Source organism: Vigna radiata, chromosome 5 (genome assembly GCF_000741045.1).
Source record: "Vigna radiata var. radiata cultivar VC1973A chromosome 5, Vradiata_ver6, whole genome shotgun sequence".
Classification (NCBI taxonomy): domain Eukaryota; kingdom Viridiplantae; phylum Streptophyta; class Magnoliopsida; order Fabales; family Fabaceae; genus Vigna; species Vigna radiata.
In genome coordinates this window covers 4,196,398-4,211,375 of record NC_028355.1, presented here as the reverse complement: position 1 = coordinate 4,211,375, position 14,978 = coordinate 4,196,398, and the positions used below count along the sequence as shown (strand labels likewise).

The 14,978-nt window shown below is 32.1% G+C and overlaps 3 protein-coding genes across 4 annotated transcripts; all 3 read right to left on the bottom strand.

Moving 5' to 3' along the window:
• Positions 1-119: 119 nt before the first annotated feature.
• Positions 120-2,863, bottom strand: LOC106759834 (putative glycerol-3-phosphate transporter 5). Its single transcript, XM_014643181.2, has 2 exons — positions 1,398-2,863; positions 120-827 (listed from the first exon to the last, which is right to left on the bottom strand). Exons 1-2 carry the CDS (start codon positions 2,359-2,361, stop codon positions 313-315), a joined length of 1,479 nt encoding a protein of 492 aa, XP_014498667.1. The 5' UTR covers positions 2,362-2,863; the 3' UTR covers positions 120-312.
• Positions 2,864-5,810: 2,947 nt separating this feature from the next.
• Positions 5,811-8,293, bottom strand: LOC106761330. Its single transcript, XM_014644870.2, has 4 exons — positions 7,809-8,293; positions 6,551-7,306; positions 6,352-6,431; positions 5,811-6,061 (listed from the first exon to the last, which is right to left on the bottom strand). The coding sequence occupies exons 1-4, from the start codon at positions 8,166-8,168 to the stop codon at positions 5,929-5,931; spliced, it is 1,329 nt and encodes a 442-aa protein (XP_014500356.1). The 5' UTR covers positions 8,169-8,293; the 3' UTR covers positions 5,811-5,928.
• Positions 8,294-9,237: 944 nt separating this feature from the next.
• Positions 9,238-11,068, bottom strand: LOC106761184 (probable E3 ubiquitin-protein ligase RHY1A). Of its 2 annotated transcripts, none has more exons than XM_022780494.1 (3): positions 10,664-11,068; positions 10,462-10,577; positions 9,238-9,645 (listed from the first exon to the last, which is right to left on the bottom strand). In XM_022780494.1, exons 1-3 carry the CDS (start codon positions 10,820-10,822, stop codon positions 9,354-9,356), a joined length of 567 nt encoding a protein of 188 aa, XP_022636215.1. In that variant the 5' UTR covers positions 10,823-11,068; the 3' UTR covers positions 9,238-9,353. The 2 variants fall into 2 exon arrangements, with proteins under 2 accessions (XP_022636215.1, XP_014500194.1); XM_014644708.2 differs by having other exon boundaries at positions 10,670-11,061.
• Between the last annotated feature and the right edge of the window lie 3,910 nt (positions 11,069-14,978).

Sequence of the window (14,978 nt, the reverse complement as noted above, 5' to 3'; positions counted from 1 at the left end):
TCCAAACATCTGATGAAGAGAATGTAGAGAAAGAGATACCGTTATTCATGACACCAACTTCGACTGTTTAAAACCATAGTCAGGAATATCCACAAAAAAGCACGACTAAAGACTGCATGAACAACAAAATACCGAAAAGAAGTTGAATTATTTCACCTTAAACATTCTTATACATTTGCTATTTTTTTACAATCAATGAATCAAGAATGAGTATATAATACAAACATTGAATGGTAATTCCTGTGTGGTAAAAGGTACCATCAAAAGGACCTGAAGTAATCAAACGTGGGTATTTCTAAAAAATATTTAAAATCACTTTCCTGAAAGCTTCTCTCTTATCTCAGTTCTTGCAATACGAATCAAGAATAAACCAGCAAAGAAAATAGACAGAATGAGCATAAAAAAGACACTGTTCCATCCCCTAGTCGAAATATATCCAGCCAAAAGTGGCCCAAGGGCAGCGCCAACAGAACCGGTGCCATCTATAATTGCAGTAACAGTCGCCAGTGCTCGGGAATTCCGATCATTCAAGCTTTGCGTACCAAGATCAGCAGCCACTGCAGTTGTGATGAGCGAATATGGACCATTCACCAAAAACCCCGAAAGAAACATTAAACTGATGTTCATCAACATGGAGAGGCTCCCAAATATGCGATAGGAAGCAAGTGCTGGAATTGATAGAAACAGGAATAGAATTGCAGTAATAGCACGTGCTTCAATCAAGTCAGAAACGAAACCAGCTGTGATTCCTCCTAGGACTCCCCCAATGTCAAATATCGTTGATAGCAACCCAGCAGTTTTGTGTGAGATATGCACACCGGCAACAGCTGCAATGAACACCAAATTTGCAAATAAGATCATGAAAAGAGATAGTGGCCAATGTGAGACGTTAGTTTGCACAAAAAGACTGGATTTTTTATTGGCAAAAACTTTGGATTAAACCAGAGTTGTAGAACAAAAAAACATAATACACAAGCCTAAGCCCTAACATTCCCTCTCTCTCAAATACACAAAAAAACAAAAAATTACAAACTACAGAAACTGCCATGACAAATATGATTGGTTCAATTTATGTAGGAGAAACAATCACCTAATTTTGTCAGCTTGCTGAGATTAGAAAAATAAACAAGTATTTCTCTAGATTTAAATTGTACCGAAGATGCGGATAAAACACCCTACAAATACCTGTCACGCAACTTCATAACTGCCTAAAGACACATCACATAACAGTTAAATCAAACAAGCACTCCAATTTCCTAGTAGCAAACCCGGACACAATTTATATGGAAGATGGAGACACTATAAATAGATATTTGGATATGAGTAACGTACTGATGCTAGATAAAAGCCAATCATTTCTATCTATTATCATATAGCTTTGTATAAAATACAATTACCAGTGTGCTTTATGTAGTAGGGCAACCAATACAGAAAGGTATAAGCCACTAGCTTGGAGAAAAAGAGACAGAAAGCAAACGGAGCCACTCCTGGTAACTTCCATGCCTCCAAAAACCCAATTGCAGAAGAAGAATCTGAATTATCAGACTCAATAAGCTTAGTTTCCTCCGATTCCCCTTTCTGCAGATTCTCTACATTTCTGGTGTCAACACTCATTTCGATGCCCATTCCAGGATGCACAAATCCCATACTCTCGGGGTTCACGACAAGAAACAAAAACACCAAAATCCCCACCAAAATTATAAGGAGTCCAGGCACCACAAAGGACCAACCCCAGCCAAACTCCAAAACCCCTGAAGCCACCACTGAACCAATGATATTCCCCACCGAGGTATGCGAATTCCATACCCCCATTATCAAGCCCCTCTTTGATTCCCCTAACCAATTCCCCACAACTGCAACCACACAAGGCCAACCAATTGACTGAAACACTCCACAAACAATCTGAACACCAACAAAAAACCCCAACACATGAACATCTAACCAATAACCTAACCCAAAAAGTATGGTAAAAAAGCCACTGCCCATCATCCCAAATACAAGAAACAACCTCAAATCAATCCGATCCCCAACGTGACCAGCGAAATACATGCCGATGGAGTAAGAAGTGAGGAATGCAAGATCAAGCTCGCCCAGCCTGTGAGTACCTCGGGTTCCATTGAAAGGTGGCCACCCAGTATCATAGGAGCTCAAGTTGGAAACTTGAGCTGCATTCGATGGCACTGTGGGTCCCAGAACACTCTTGACAATGCTGGGGGGCTTCCTAGAGGCATGGAAGGAAGCATATGCAAGGAATGTGATGACAAGAACACATATTTTGTGGAATAGTAGGGTTTTGTGAGGGGGTTTCAGGCCAGGAAAGAGTGTCAGAGCTGGAGTCTGGCTCAAACTCTCGGATTGCATTCTAATTCATTAGGATTTTATTCTACACAATGAATCTAATACAATCTAACGTAGCACAATTACGAAAATATCAAATATTTCTCCTTTTTCTACCAAAACTGAATACAATATTAGAATCTATGATCTGAAGAATACAAAAGAAGGATCCGAGATTGGAGACTGGAATTGAATACCGAAGGATCAAAAGGGTCTCCTGTATCATCCGTTACGAAGACAGAATTGTTGGCGTGAGATCTTAATGGTGTTAGTTTTTGAGAGGGGGAAAGTACAAGTTTCAGCAGTGGCTAAAAGACAGGGAAGGAAGGTGTGAAAAGTGCAGCTAAAAAGCAGTGAAATAAGATAAAAGATTTAGGGAACGTGTTAACCATGGAGCTGCAGAACGATGCAAGAAGGTAGAAACTGGTAAGATATTGAATCCAGGAATTGCAAGTCAAATACGTATTACCCATAGTTGTCTCCGGATCCGACTGTAACTTCTCCAAAATGCCCCCGGAATGTTGAATGTTCTACCTCAAAATATCTTATTCTTATTATTACTATAATTACTATAACTGTATAAAACTACATAGTAGTTATTTCCAAAATTCTTCAATTACTTAGTTTATTAGATAAAAAATATTTATTATTATAAATAATTATTAATAATATTATTTGTTAAGGTAATAATGTCGGGGAATCATTAAGAAATATCTACTTTTTTAATTTGTAATATAAGAATTATTCACTAGATTGTTTTAAAGGTTATAAGGAATAACGTAGACTATTTTTTATGGGGACATAAATTCAACTCTTATAATGGAAAGTTTTTTCATATTAACGAAAATGTAACAAATGTAATAGATATGAAAACATTTATCTATAAATCTTTGTATTTATGCATTTTAAATTATCATGCTAGTTTAATTTTCCAAGTTTGAAATGCAACAATTATTAATATCATTGTATAATTAAATTCAACATTAGAATCATACTATTTATTAATTAAATCCATATATTACTTGAATGTGATTAATATATTAATTTTCATTAAATTCAATTTTACCTAGATCATCACTTACAACATGATTTTTTAAATTCAACTAAAATTATGAAATCACTATTTGGTTAACTATGTCAAACAAGCGTTAAAAAAACAAAAATAAAAACAATTAATTTAATAACCAAAATTTTTTGAAAAGGAAAATATAAATTATGAGTCATATAGCTACTTCAACTTCTAACAACATAGTGCTTACCCGAAATAGTTTCGCAGTTACACAAAGGCTGAAAGAAAACAAAAGAAAATAAATATTACGGAATAAAATAATTGTAATAATATTAATATTATTACTAAAATAATAATAATAAAGATAGAATAACAGTTAGTTGTTATAACGCATATATTATGATTATGAATTAATAAAAGAATTATAATAACTACCATTTACAGAGATCGGGCTTTAAATCTTTAGATAGAAAGGAATCAATTAATTAAAAATAATGTTATTCTTAAAGATAATAATCTATACTTTTATATATAAAGAAGACACTTTTTTATATAACTTATTTCAATTATATGTTTTATAATATAATTATTAACTAATTTTTCAAAAGTTATAGTTGATAATTGATTCTTTTAGAAGTAACCGTTATTTTAAAATATTTTATATAAAACTGTAAAATATTTTTTCTCTTTGATTTATATTTGTAGATTTTATGAATAACATTCACATGCTTTTTATTATTATTATTATTATTTTTCTCTTTCGTATATATTATTTTAAAGGTTAAATATATTTTTGTTCTCTTAATTTTCAGTAAAAATTGAAATTAGTCTCTTTTCAAAACTTTAGTCTAATTTAGTCCTTCAATTTTAGAAATGTATGAATTTAGTCTTTTTAATCAATTTTTTTAACTTTATTTAATTAATTTATTTTGTTAACATCAAATAAATCTAACAAAATTTCGTTAAAAGAACTAAATTCATACTAACATTGGGTGAATGTGAAAGCTGAAAAGATTCAGTAAAGCATTTATTTACATCTTCTATTATTTTATCTATCATTTTATTCTTTTCTTCTATTATTTATTATTTATTTATAATTATTTTCATTCATATATTTATATTAATTGAGATGTTTTTAATTTTATTTTAATTTATATGTACCTTCAGTTACACACAGATACTATTTAATTAATTTATATTTATTTCTAATTCTTATTTTTGTTTTCAATTTTTATTTATTTAATTTATATTTTTATCTCTAATTATTTATTGATTTTATTTATTTAATTAGTCATATTGTTTGGTTGTAAATATTTATCATTTTATTTGTTTATGGTAATGATAAAATTTGATAATTTTATATTTGATTATGATAGTTGGAGTTATAACTTTAGAGATTTAAATGAATATGTTTTACTTAACAAAGTTACACATAGTCCTAATCATCACTTAAACTAGGTTATTGAACAAGTAACACTTTTGTAGGTTTCTTGAGCAAACAATATTCGCTTAAACTAGCTTATATTTTTTTACGTTTTAATTTTAAGCAAAAGTCTTTTTCTTTTCTTAAAATTTAGAAAAAAGAATTAAGAAATAATAAAAAAATAATTTTGAGCTCAAATATAAACTTAAGATAAGATTTAAAAAATACTAATATTTGGCTCTTGGCAAGTAGTTAAAGAATATTTAACCTTCTTTTTCGGATAATTAATCTTCAAACGAATTGTTTTTTCACAATGATTATAGATGTCTTTAGGATTGACAATACAATCCCTTCGCTAGTTTATCAAATTCTTCTAATAATTTTTCTAAAAATCCGCACAAGAAAATTCTTCTAATAAAGCCCAATTATAAATTGAAGTAAAAACATTATTTGATAATGAACTTGAATAATACTTCATTCTTAGATTTCCATTCAATATCATATCTCCATATTCTATTTGCTATGAATTTTAGTGGTATCTCTTAGTAGTTTCTCAAATAAATACTACTAAGAAAAATATTTAACAAAATATTTTGCTTGAGAAACCAATACAAGTGTTTTAAAATGTGTAAAAACATATTTGAAAAAGTTATTTAAACTCTCTTATAGATGTCAAATGATAGAAACCAATTTTGTTAAATTGATAAAATTAATAGGTGGAAATTTATTTTAATTGATTGAAATACAGTGAAATGAGTTACTGAAAAAAATACTCAATGATTTTTTTAGTGATTTTAATTGATTGATGTACATACGAACTAATTGAAACAAAGTGATTTTGATTCTAGACAAAACCTCTAGAATTTTAAACCAATTATTTAAATCAATTGAAATTTTTTGAAAAATAATTCTAGCATATTAAATATCAAGACCTAAAAATCACGTACAAGATAGAGGGTAAAAAAACCTAAACTTTTAAAACTTTGAATCAATTGAGTGATTTTCTATTAATATAGAAGGATAAAATTATTTTTTCCTATGTAAAATATAAATATTGTTTAGGAGAGACCACATTATGATATAACTATAAACACATATATTATACAAATAATTCAAACAGTAATACTTTTGCTGGTTCTGGAGAGATGATCCACTTACTCTAACCATGGTTAACAAAAAGGTTAGGGTGAAGATTTTCCTCGTCTTCAAATGTTGTCCACCCCATCGAGTTTTCATGTTTCACTTCTGCATCATTGTGCCTGTCTTCTTCGCTCTGCCGATCACACCTTGGTCTTCAACACAGTAAGAAAGGAAACTTTGTTAACAACACTTTCAACCTTGGGAGTAGATAATAGTAGTTCTACTGCTATAATGAAAATTTTGTTGTCTGTTGCTGTCCAAAATCCACACATTTTTACCCTTCATACAAAACTAGATTAACCTATTTTCTTGCTTCTGATGACTCCTGTTTTATTTTATATATACATTAAAAAGTAACGATTGCATTTCTAGGAAATAGTTACCAATAATTATGCAGAAGGATATCAAACATGGAAAGTGAAGTGATTGAGAAATGACATACGAGAAGTATAGATTTGTGTTTGTGCTCCTCATTTCTGTAGGCATTCTTGACAGCTTCTTCTTTACATACTCCTCCGAAACCTATTTATTCATACAGAAATTTGGCTCAATGTTCAAAATAGCTCTTCATGTTCTTTTTGTACAAAAGGGAATGTAATTTGCAGTTTGAAAAACAAGAGGAAGTGTTTCAATTCTCAAACCTTGTCATCCACGGAAAAAACAGATGGTGATTCATCAGGCTGCAACTTGTTCATCAGAGACACCTCACCGTGTGCTCTTGAAAAATGCTGATAGGAAGGCAAGTAGGCCTCACTATCAGACCTCTCATTTAGAGACAAAGGAACTGTGTCATCATCTGCGTCACTTTTCTTGCCTTTCCTCAACCCATCAAACCCCCATTGTTTTTTTGCTGATTTCTCTGCCTCAAGACCATGATGATCTCCACCACCACCATGCCCCTCTTTCTTATTTTTATCCCTATGAAATAGAGCTCTAAATGGCTTCCTCTTCATCTTCTCTGATCCATCCCTGAAGGGTTTGTTTTCCTTAGGATGCCTCAATTCACTTTGGGTAAAGATAGAGGAAGAAGAGACTTTTGATTGCGCTGAGTGCATGTGCAAAGTAGGTGAATTGAATATGCTCTTCTCCATTGAGTTTTTCCCAGGTTTGAAAGGAGATCCAAAGCTTAAAACCGAAGTTGCTCCTTTCATAACCTGCTTCCTTGGCTGCTTTGATGTCTTCTTGGAATTTGAATTCTCTTTGTTCATCAAGCACTGATCATCCTTCAAGTCAATATCTGACCATTCTTCCTCAGGATTTTCTTTGGTGTCTGCCAGCCCTGCATTGATCACTTCCCTGCCTTCAATCTCACCTCCTTGAACTGCCAATCTCACAAGCAAAGGCCTTCTTGAAGATTGATACTCTCCTTCAGAAATGCATTTGGCATGAAGAAGTTCCTAGCACCAACCAATAATTAAGCAATGTTACGTTTCATTAAAACATAGTAACTCAAAAGTAGAACTTCTTATCAATATTCTGTACAAAATTGCAAGCATAACTGGAATTCAAAATCTTAGTTGTGATCTCAAGCCACAATTCAATAGTTTTAGGTCTTTCCACATCATCACTACCACATTTGGGACCAATAAGAAACAACTTCTGTACTTTTCAGCAACATAACAAAAATTGCAACAAAACCGGAAACATAAATGTAATAGGGGCAATGTCAAATGAATTTGTTAAAAAAATGGATTTGTTAAAAAACAAAAGGTATTTAGTACAAAAATGATTGTTAGTTTAAGTGGTTAAAAGTATTTATTTAGAAACATCATAGGGTTCTTCCATTTATTAACATATAAATCATTCTAGGCAACATAATCTCAAAGCGGGTGAATGCCAAATGAACAAGAATGTTGGCAAAAGTGAGATTCTTCCTAGATCAAAACAAGTCCTACTCACCTGTAAGAACATAAGCTTGTCTTTGATGATGGAGGCATGATCCTGTTCTGGAGGGGGAGAAGCAAGAAGGGTATCAAGCAAATGGGCCCTGAAAGCCGAAACCTCATCTTCAGAGAGGATGTCATCTTTGTGTAGAGCCAACAAGTTGAGAATCTGATGGAGAGAGTCTTGCTGCCATTTGAGGTTGTCGGATTGAAGTTTCCACAGTCTGTGCTCTGCGGAAACCAAACACCTTTTCTTGAGGCCTAACGGAAGAATGGTCTTGCACAGAGAGGTGATTGAATCGTGCAGAGTGGAGTAGTACGCCCTGGGTGCATTTGAGTACCCCATTTTTTCATACAAAGAACAAGAATTTTGCATGCCAATGAAAATGGTGTCTTGTAGAAATGAGGAAGAAACAAACCAGAAGAAACAATGTTGTATTTTGAATCTGGGGTTGTGAGCTGAACGGTCACTTGATGATGACGATAATGCAGGGACTAGCCGTTGCTCAATGGGTGGGGTGGCAAATGCAAATTTTGATTTTTATTTTTTTTAAAAAAAATAGTTTTATGTCAGTGATTTATTTAGATTTCTTTCACTATTTTAATCTTGATATTTTAAAAAGTTTATATCTTTCTTTCATTGAACTCTAAAAACTCTATTAATTTAAGATATTATAAAAAATGATTTGACTAACTGAAATATGCAAATAAATATATACAAAAACCAAACTGTAATTTTGAGAAATATAAAACTAAAACAGTAGAGAAATGATAAATAAATTAACAATATCATAAAGAATTGAAGAACAACTATAGTTTTAAAATTTTTCAAATAAACTCGAGAGTTTACGACAGTTCACATAATAAAAAAAAAAGTTCAATGTCTTGTATGCTCCTTGGATATTAAAACTTTGATATTTATATCTGTTTATTATATATACAATTTGTCTATTAAACGTAACGCAACGCATTGTTAATTAATGAACTCATAAATTTTAGTTGAAAGAAATGAGTGATAAATTCTATATTGTTAAAAGTATTTCACGTAATTATTGAACTTAATTGAATTAGAAAGAAAAAGTATTTATTTAAATAATAATTGTACCGAATGGTTTCATTCATTTGATGTTCTTAAATAAGATTTCTCAAATTAAATTGAATTAATTCATGCTATTAGAAAATACACTTAAAATAGTAGGATATGTATATAATAATTAAAATAATTTATATAATTAAAATTTTTAAATAACTCAATTTAGTTTATTTTGTTTAAATCATAAATTATGTTTCATGTAAAGAATTATCAACACAATTAAACTGTTTCAAATAATTTTAAAGTTTACTTTATTTCAGTTGAATTTCAAAGTTTAGTTCAGAAAAAGTTTTCTCATCTTATTAAGTTATTGAGTGTAATCTATTTTTATGATTTGATACTTCATCTGAACTAGCCAAAATAATCAGTGATTGATTGATCTTCATATAATCACTTTGAAGCTCAAATTTTCAAACAACTGACTTGATGTTTTATCCAACTCAGTCTAGAATGGAATACAGGGAAAAGTTAAATAGAGAGGGAAAGAATTGTTGTTCTGCAACATGGACAATGAGAATTGTTTTCCAACCATGGTTTCAAGCATCTGTCATGGAACTTATGTGCACAAGGAAGATGGATCAGTGTCTCTCCAACCCTGAATGATTCCAAGCACACTGCACAGTCCTCTTGTTCAGAGGCCTTCCAGCTCCATCTACTCCAACTGAATTTCCTTCCACCACTTTTCTTTGACCCATATACCTCTGTCTGCAACTCTGTCATGCCTCTTCTTCCACCCTCCACACATGTTGTACTCTTTTGCCTGTTCATTAATTAACCATAATAACTTTTCAAAACTAAACACACAAAGTATCACTCACCTACATCTCATTATTCTTCTAGCTGTCATCAACTAATAACAATTCCAAAACCTTACAAGAATCATTTCAGCCTCAATGCATAGTAGGATCTTATATCTGATATGCTCAAATTCAACTTAGTCATCAACCAACTATTCCACAACCTAAATAGAAGAGCTATTTGAGCCTGAAGAAAGCTCAAATTCAACTTGGAGCCATACTACATGACATAAAACTCCAATTTCAGAAACACAAAGACACAGATGTAGAGTCACAAACCATTGAGTAGTGTATGATGAGTTTATTGAAAGTCTACTATAAAAATCCTACCATTGATAGTTTGTAATTGATTGATATTATAAAAAATTTTACACGGCTAAGTTGTTGCAATAGACATGCATGAGGGACAGTTACTAAATCTGTTGTGGTGTTTAATACTCTATAGGCAATTTTTTTTTCCTATTCAGTTTCATGCTTAGGCTGAAATAGTTGATCACAGAATAGCTATAGTTTCTGCAAGATGGTTCTCTAGCAGTATCTTTCTGCATAGTTTCTGGTCTTGTGAATGCACTTTTATGCAGAATATCTAGTTCTTCATCTCTCTAGAAATAAGCTTTCGGAACTATGTTGTTGTTTAAAGATGACCAGAAGTAGGCTTGTGCTTTGATTTGGCTATGCTCTTATAGTATTCTGCTTCTTCAAGAAAGATAATCAGATCTGCATAAAAAAAAAAAAAAAAAAAACAGAAAAACTTTTGTTCTTGATTTTCTTTTGTATACCTTTTGTTATCTGACATCCTTTGTGCTCTAAACTTGTCATCCAATCTCTGTCTGGCTTCTCTGGCCGCTCCTGCCATATCCTCATCTGGGTGTGTCTGGTATAACAAGCCTCTTTGCTGTTTCCATTGAAATTCAGGAAGAAAATTAATGATAAAAATGTTCATATAAATCAAAGGAGAATTGAGGGATATTAGGTACATACACACACCTGTGAAGTAGACAAGGAAAGGTTACTTGCATACAAACCAAAAGAAGAGCGCCTTGTGGATACATGTGAAGCTAAAGAAGTTGAGTTTGAATCCAAGCAACTATGGAATCTTCTTCTTCTTGCACATTCAACTCCTGGAAGCATTCCAGCCATGGATGTTGTATGTTCCAATAGCTCACAGCAAACTATGAAGTTGAATACATTGTGTCTTGCTTCTTATGTCATGAAGTTGTTCTGCAACTTCTTGAATCATGGTTTGTCCTGTTCCTGCTAGTGCTTGATGACAGAGGAATAGAAAGAGAATTATGAGAGTGGAAAAGATGGTTTGATTTGGAAAGCACACTGATTTTATTTGTTAAAGCCAAAAAATAGCAGTTGGTATGGCACAGCTGTTCTGTTGCCCTACGCCATTACTTTCTGCGATAATTGGAAAGACAAAATTAGGCTCCAACTTTGACATATTTCATCACTCCTTGGACACTTTATTTGAAATTATTCTTAAAATTAAATTTCTTTATTAGTATATTTCTTCTTTTATTTTATATGTTTAATTTTGAAATGAGTCATTTTCTTTACTTATTTTAATAAATAATTTTATTTATTTATTTCTCCTATGAATGCTTATTTAAAAATTATGTATTTAAAAAACATTTACCGTACCCTTGATTAAATCTTTTACATAAATGATGAGCAGAACTCGTCAAATTAAAAAAAAAAAGTTACATAATTTTATGATACTTAATGTATTTCAATTGATAATAAAAGATAAAAAAAATGTACGAAAAGTATGTTTATGAAAAATTTTATTCTAACCTATAAAAGATATCTGTTGGAAAATTTTTGAAGTTTTTAGAATGTTAGAATGTGATATTTCTATGTTTGATTGACACTTTTGAAAATTATGTCTAGAATCTAAAATTTTCAGAAATTATTTTTTATTATGCGTTCTACTGAAATCTCCATAACACTGAAAATAGTACTTTATGAGATTAGTGTAAAATCTGATGTTTTTAACTACTTCTATTTCTTTCAATTTATAAATTTTTGTATTTTCACGTTTAACCTTTTTGAAATTTTAAAATATTTTTAGATAAATCATAAGTTACCATATAACTGCTCAGTCAACATTTTCAAGGTAATTGAGTGGTCAACATTTCTAAGAAAAATGAAGATTTTTCAAATCCAAAAGAATGTTTCATTTCGATCCATCGGTCACTGTTGTGAAAGTCGATTAATTGATAATTACACATTAATTAAAATCATCATCACAAATTCATCATGTTTAACAAAATAAAAACAGGTGAAACACGGTCATGGACTTTACCATAATTGGGTCAACTTTAATTAAAAACACCTATTTCGAAACCTATAAATACAGGAGGTGAATGATTGCATTTATTGTGAATTTAAGACTTTTCTGTGAAAACTGATTGGATTCATTTTAACTAACTTCGGGATCGGAGCTTATACCACTCATTTAGCTTAAAGACTAAAGGAGAAGGACTAAGAACCATTGTAACCGAAACCCAACATATCTCAAACCTTTGACTACACTAACCACGAAGTAACTCCAAATATTTGAGTCAAAGGAAAACGTAGAAGTCTCCCCTTCATACTTAAGCATCCCATCATTAACGAACTTCTCTTCATGGTGGAAAACAACCTCCATATCCTCGTCCATTATGCACAACAATGTGTGTGTGTGTGTATTTATGCACCTATAATATAATCACATCTTGACAAAACATACATTTATTAAAACCATAACGCACTTAAACAAACAATGTAAAACACCTTTAAACATGAGAGACCACCACATTGCAATGAAAAACACAATGCAATACAACCATGAGGGACCACCATGTTGGCTGCAAAACCAACGACAAGTGCATCGGTCGCAGCGTAGCAAGTGATAAATATCGTTCTCTACCAAGGGACTTGTGCAACACATGACAACTCTTCCTTTTATAACTCAATTAGACATCAAAGTGCACAAAAACAACACAAGAAACTCTTTTTGGTATTTTATCAAANANTTNGTGTGCAAGGAATTTAACATAGTGTATTTACAATTTGTCAAGACTAGAATTCATCCATTTCATTCTCATGCATTCACAAACATCTCAATTCCATCCAATAAGTATACAATTTCAATTCTATGTTCAATCATATTTCTCAATACATCAAGAACCAAAATTCATGCCATGGGTGATCAAACCACAACAAACATTAAGCATAGAAATTAAATACTAACATGAATTGGAAAAACATATATCATTAACATCACAAAATACATAAGAATTCCATGTTTTACAACTAATCTCAACAAATAGGAAAAGTCCTCCATGGTGGAGAACTTAGGGTTCTACAAAATTGAAGAGATAGGGAAGAAATTGGAACCAAAGAGAAGATGCAAAGCCTTTCCCAAGGTTCTTGGCAGCTACTCCATTTGCGCCTCCCATTCGCACCATCTCCAATTTGTGACTCATCTTCTTCCTCAACCGAAAAGGGGCAAAATCACCATTGATGAACTTTGAAGACCCAAGGAGGAGTGGGAGAGCTTCCCAACACCCCCAAATAGCCTTCAAGGGCCTCTCCCAATCTCTCTAGGTGAAGAATGAAGTGTAGGAGGAGAAGAATGCCCAAAAAATCGCGAGACCCATATTTAAATAACCCATTTTGAAACATCAGCGTCGTCACTGCTCAGCTGCACCCCAGCTGCAGCATTCCAGAGAGCAGGGCGCTTAGCTGCACCCCAGCTGCACCCTAGCGGCTAATTTCCAGTGACAGAGCGCTCAGTTGCATCCCAGCACCAGCATTCCAGAGAGCAGGGCGCTCAGCTGCACCTCAACTGCACCCCAACTGCAGCATTCCAGAGACATATAGCTCAGCTACAACTCAGCTATCGCTCAGCTACAACTCAACTACAAGTTGTTTTGACAGCATTCTAAAATTCAGGCTCTTGTACGATTCCAAAGGCGTCCAACATGGGTATTTGCTTCAAATTTGATCTTTTATTGTCCCAAAACATGTTCCCTTGAGTTTTTGCTTGTTTTTCTCCACTAGAATTGCTTCCTATTCATTTATTTCACACACTCAAACATAGAGATTAGAGGTAAAAACAAACATATACTAAATAAAACACAAGAAAACTAGAAAACACACTAGACGTAAGGATAAAACAAGGTAAAAGCTATGAAGGAGTTGATTTGTTCACAAAATATACACACGCAAACACGTTAAATCAACCGTTATCACCACCCAACATTCTACTTTTCCAGCACAAAACACTACAACGTATGACCATAAAAAAGTTGACAAAAAGCACAACATTTATTGACCTTCGTTGAGATTCACCTCCAATGACCACATGATGGATATCTCACAACTCTGTTAATGTCAAATATGAATGAACCCTAATTTTCGAAATTGAATCCCCAATTTTTGAAATTGATTCCCAATTTGTATGAAACCTAAAATCTAACTTCTTTTTTCTCAATCCCTATTTCGAACAAAGTACTCAATTTAATGTTTAATTCATTTTTGCCAATTTCTTCTATTTCAAAAAATAAAAAGACACATCAGAATTACATTTACCAAATAAGAAACTCCACGTTATTTAAAAATAAAGATCATCATGCCACGTGAATATCACAATAACGTCGTTGGTCTAATTTAACGACAAAGGTCTAATTGGAAGAATTTTTATAAAATAAAGATCCAATTGAGATGAAAAAAAGAAAAAAGAGACCAATTTGAGATTTCAACCCCAGATAGGAACCTCGCGAATGATTAAACTTATATAATAATAATAATAATAATAAAACATTTTTTTATTCTATCACTTCCATCAAATCTTCCACGTAGTTTCATAACTTTTACCTTCCAATCCATCCATTTTCACCTCCAAATCTCTTCGAAAGAAAAAAACACAAACTTTATCTTTAAATCTTCCCAAATTCATTCACACACTCTTCCTGAAATCCATCTCTGAATGTGACTACAACCTTTATCTTATAAAATATCTTGACGAGATGCTTGTTGATTGATGAAAATAATACATCTTATAAAGTCCTACATCACCTTGGATAAGTAATTGAGTGAATGATGGTGGCTATATAATGGAATCTAAGTTCATTACTTTATATGTTTTATTAAAAAAAAAAAAAACCTTGTATTTGATTTGTTTATACTTTTGTAGTATAGTGTTGTCAGGTGAGCTTAAGAGAGTTGTCTATTTATCGTACAATTTTTCACATTTTAGTTGTCATTAGACAACTGTACTGGTTTTTCTTTGATTTTGGAGTCT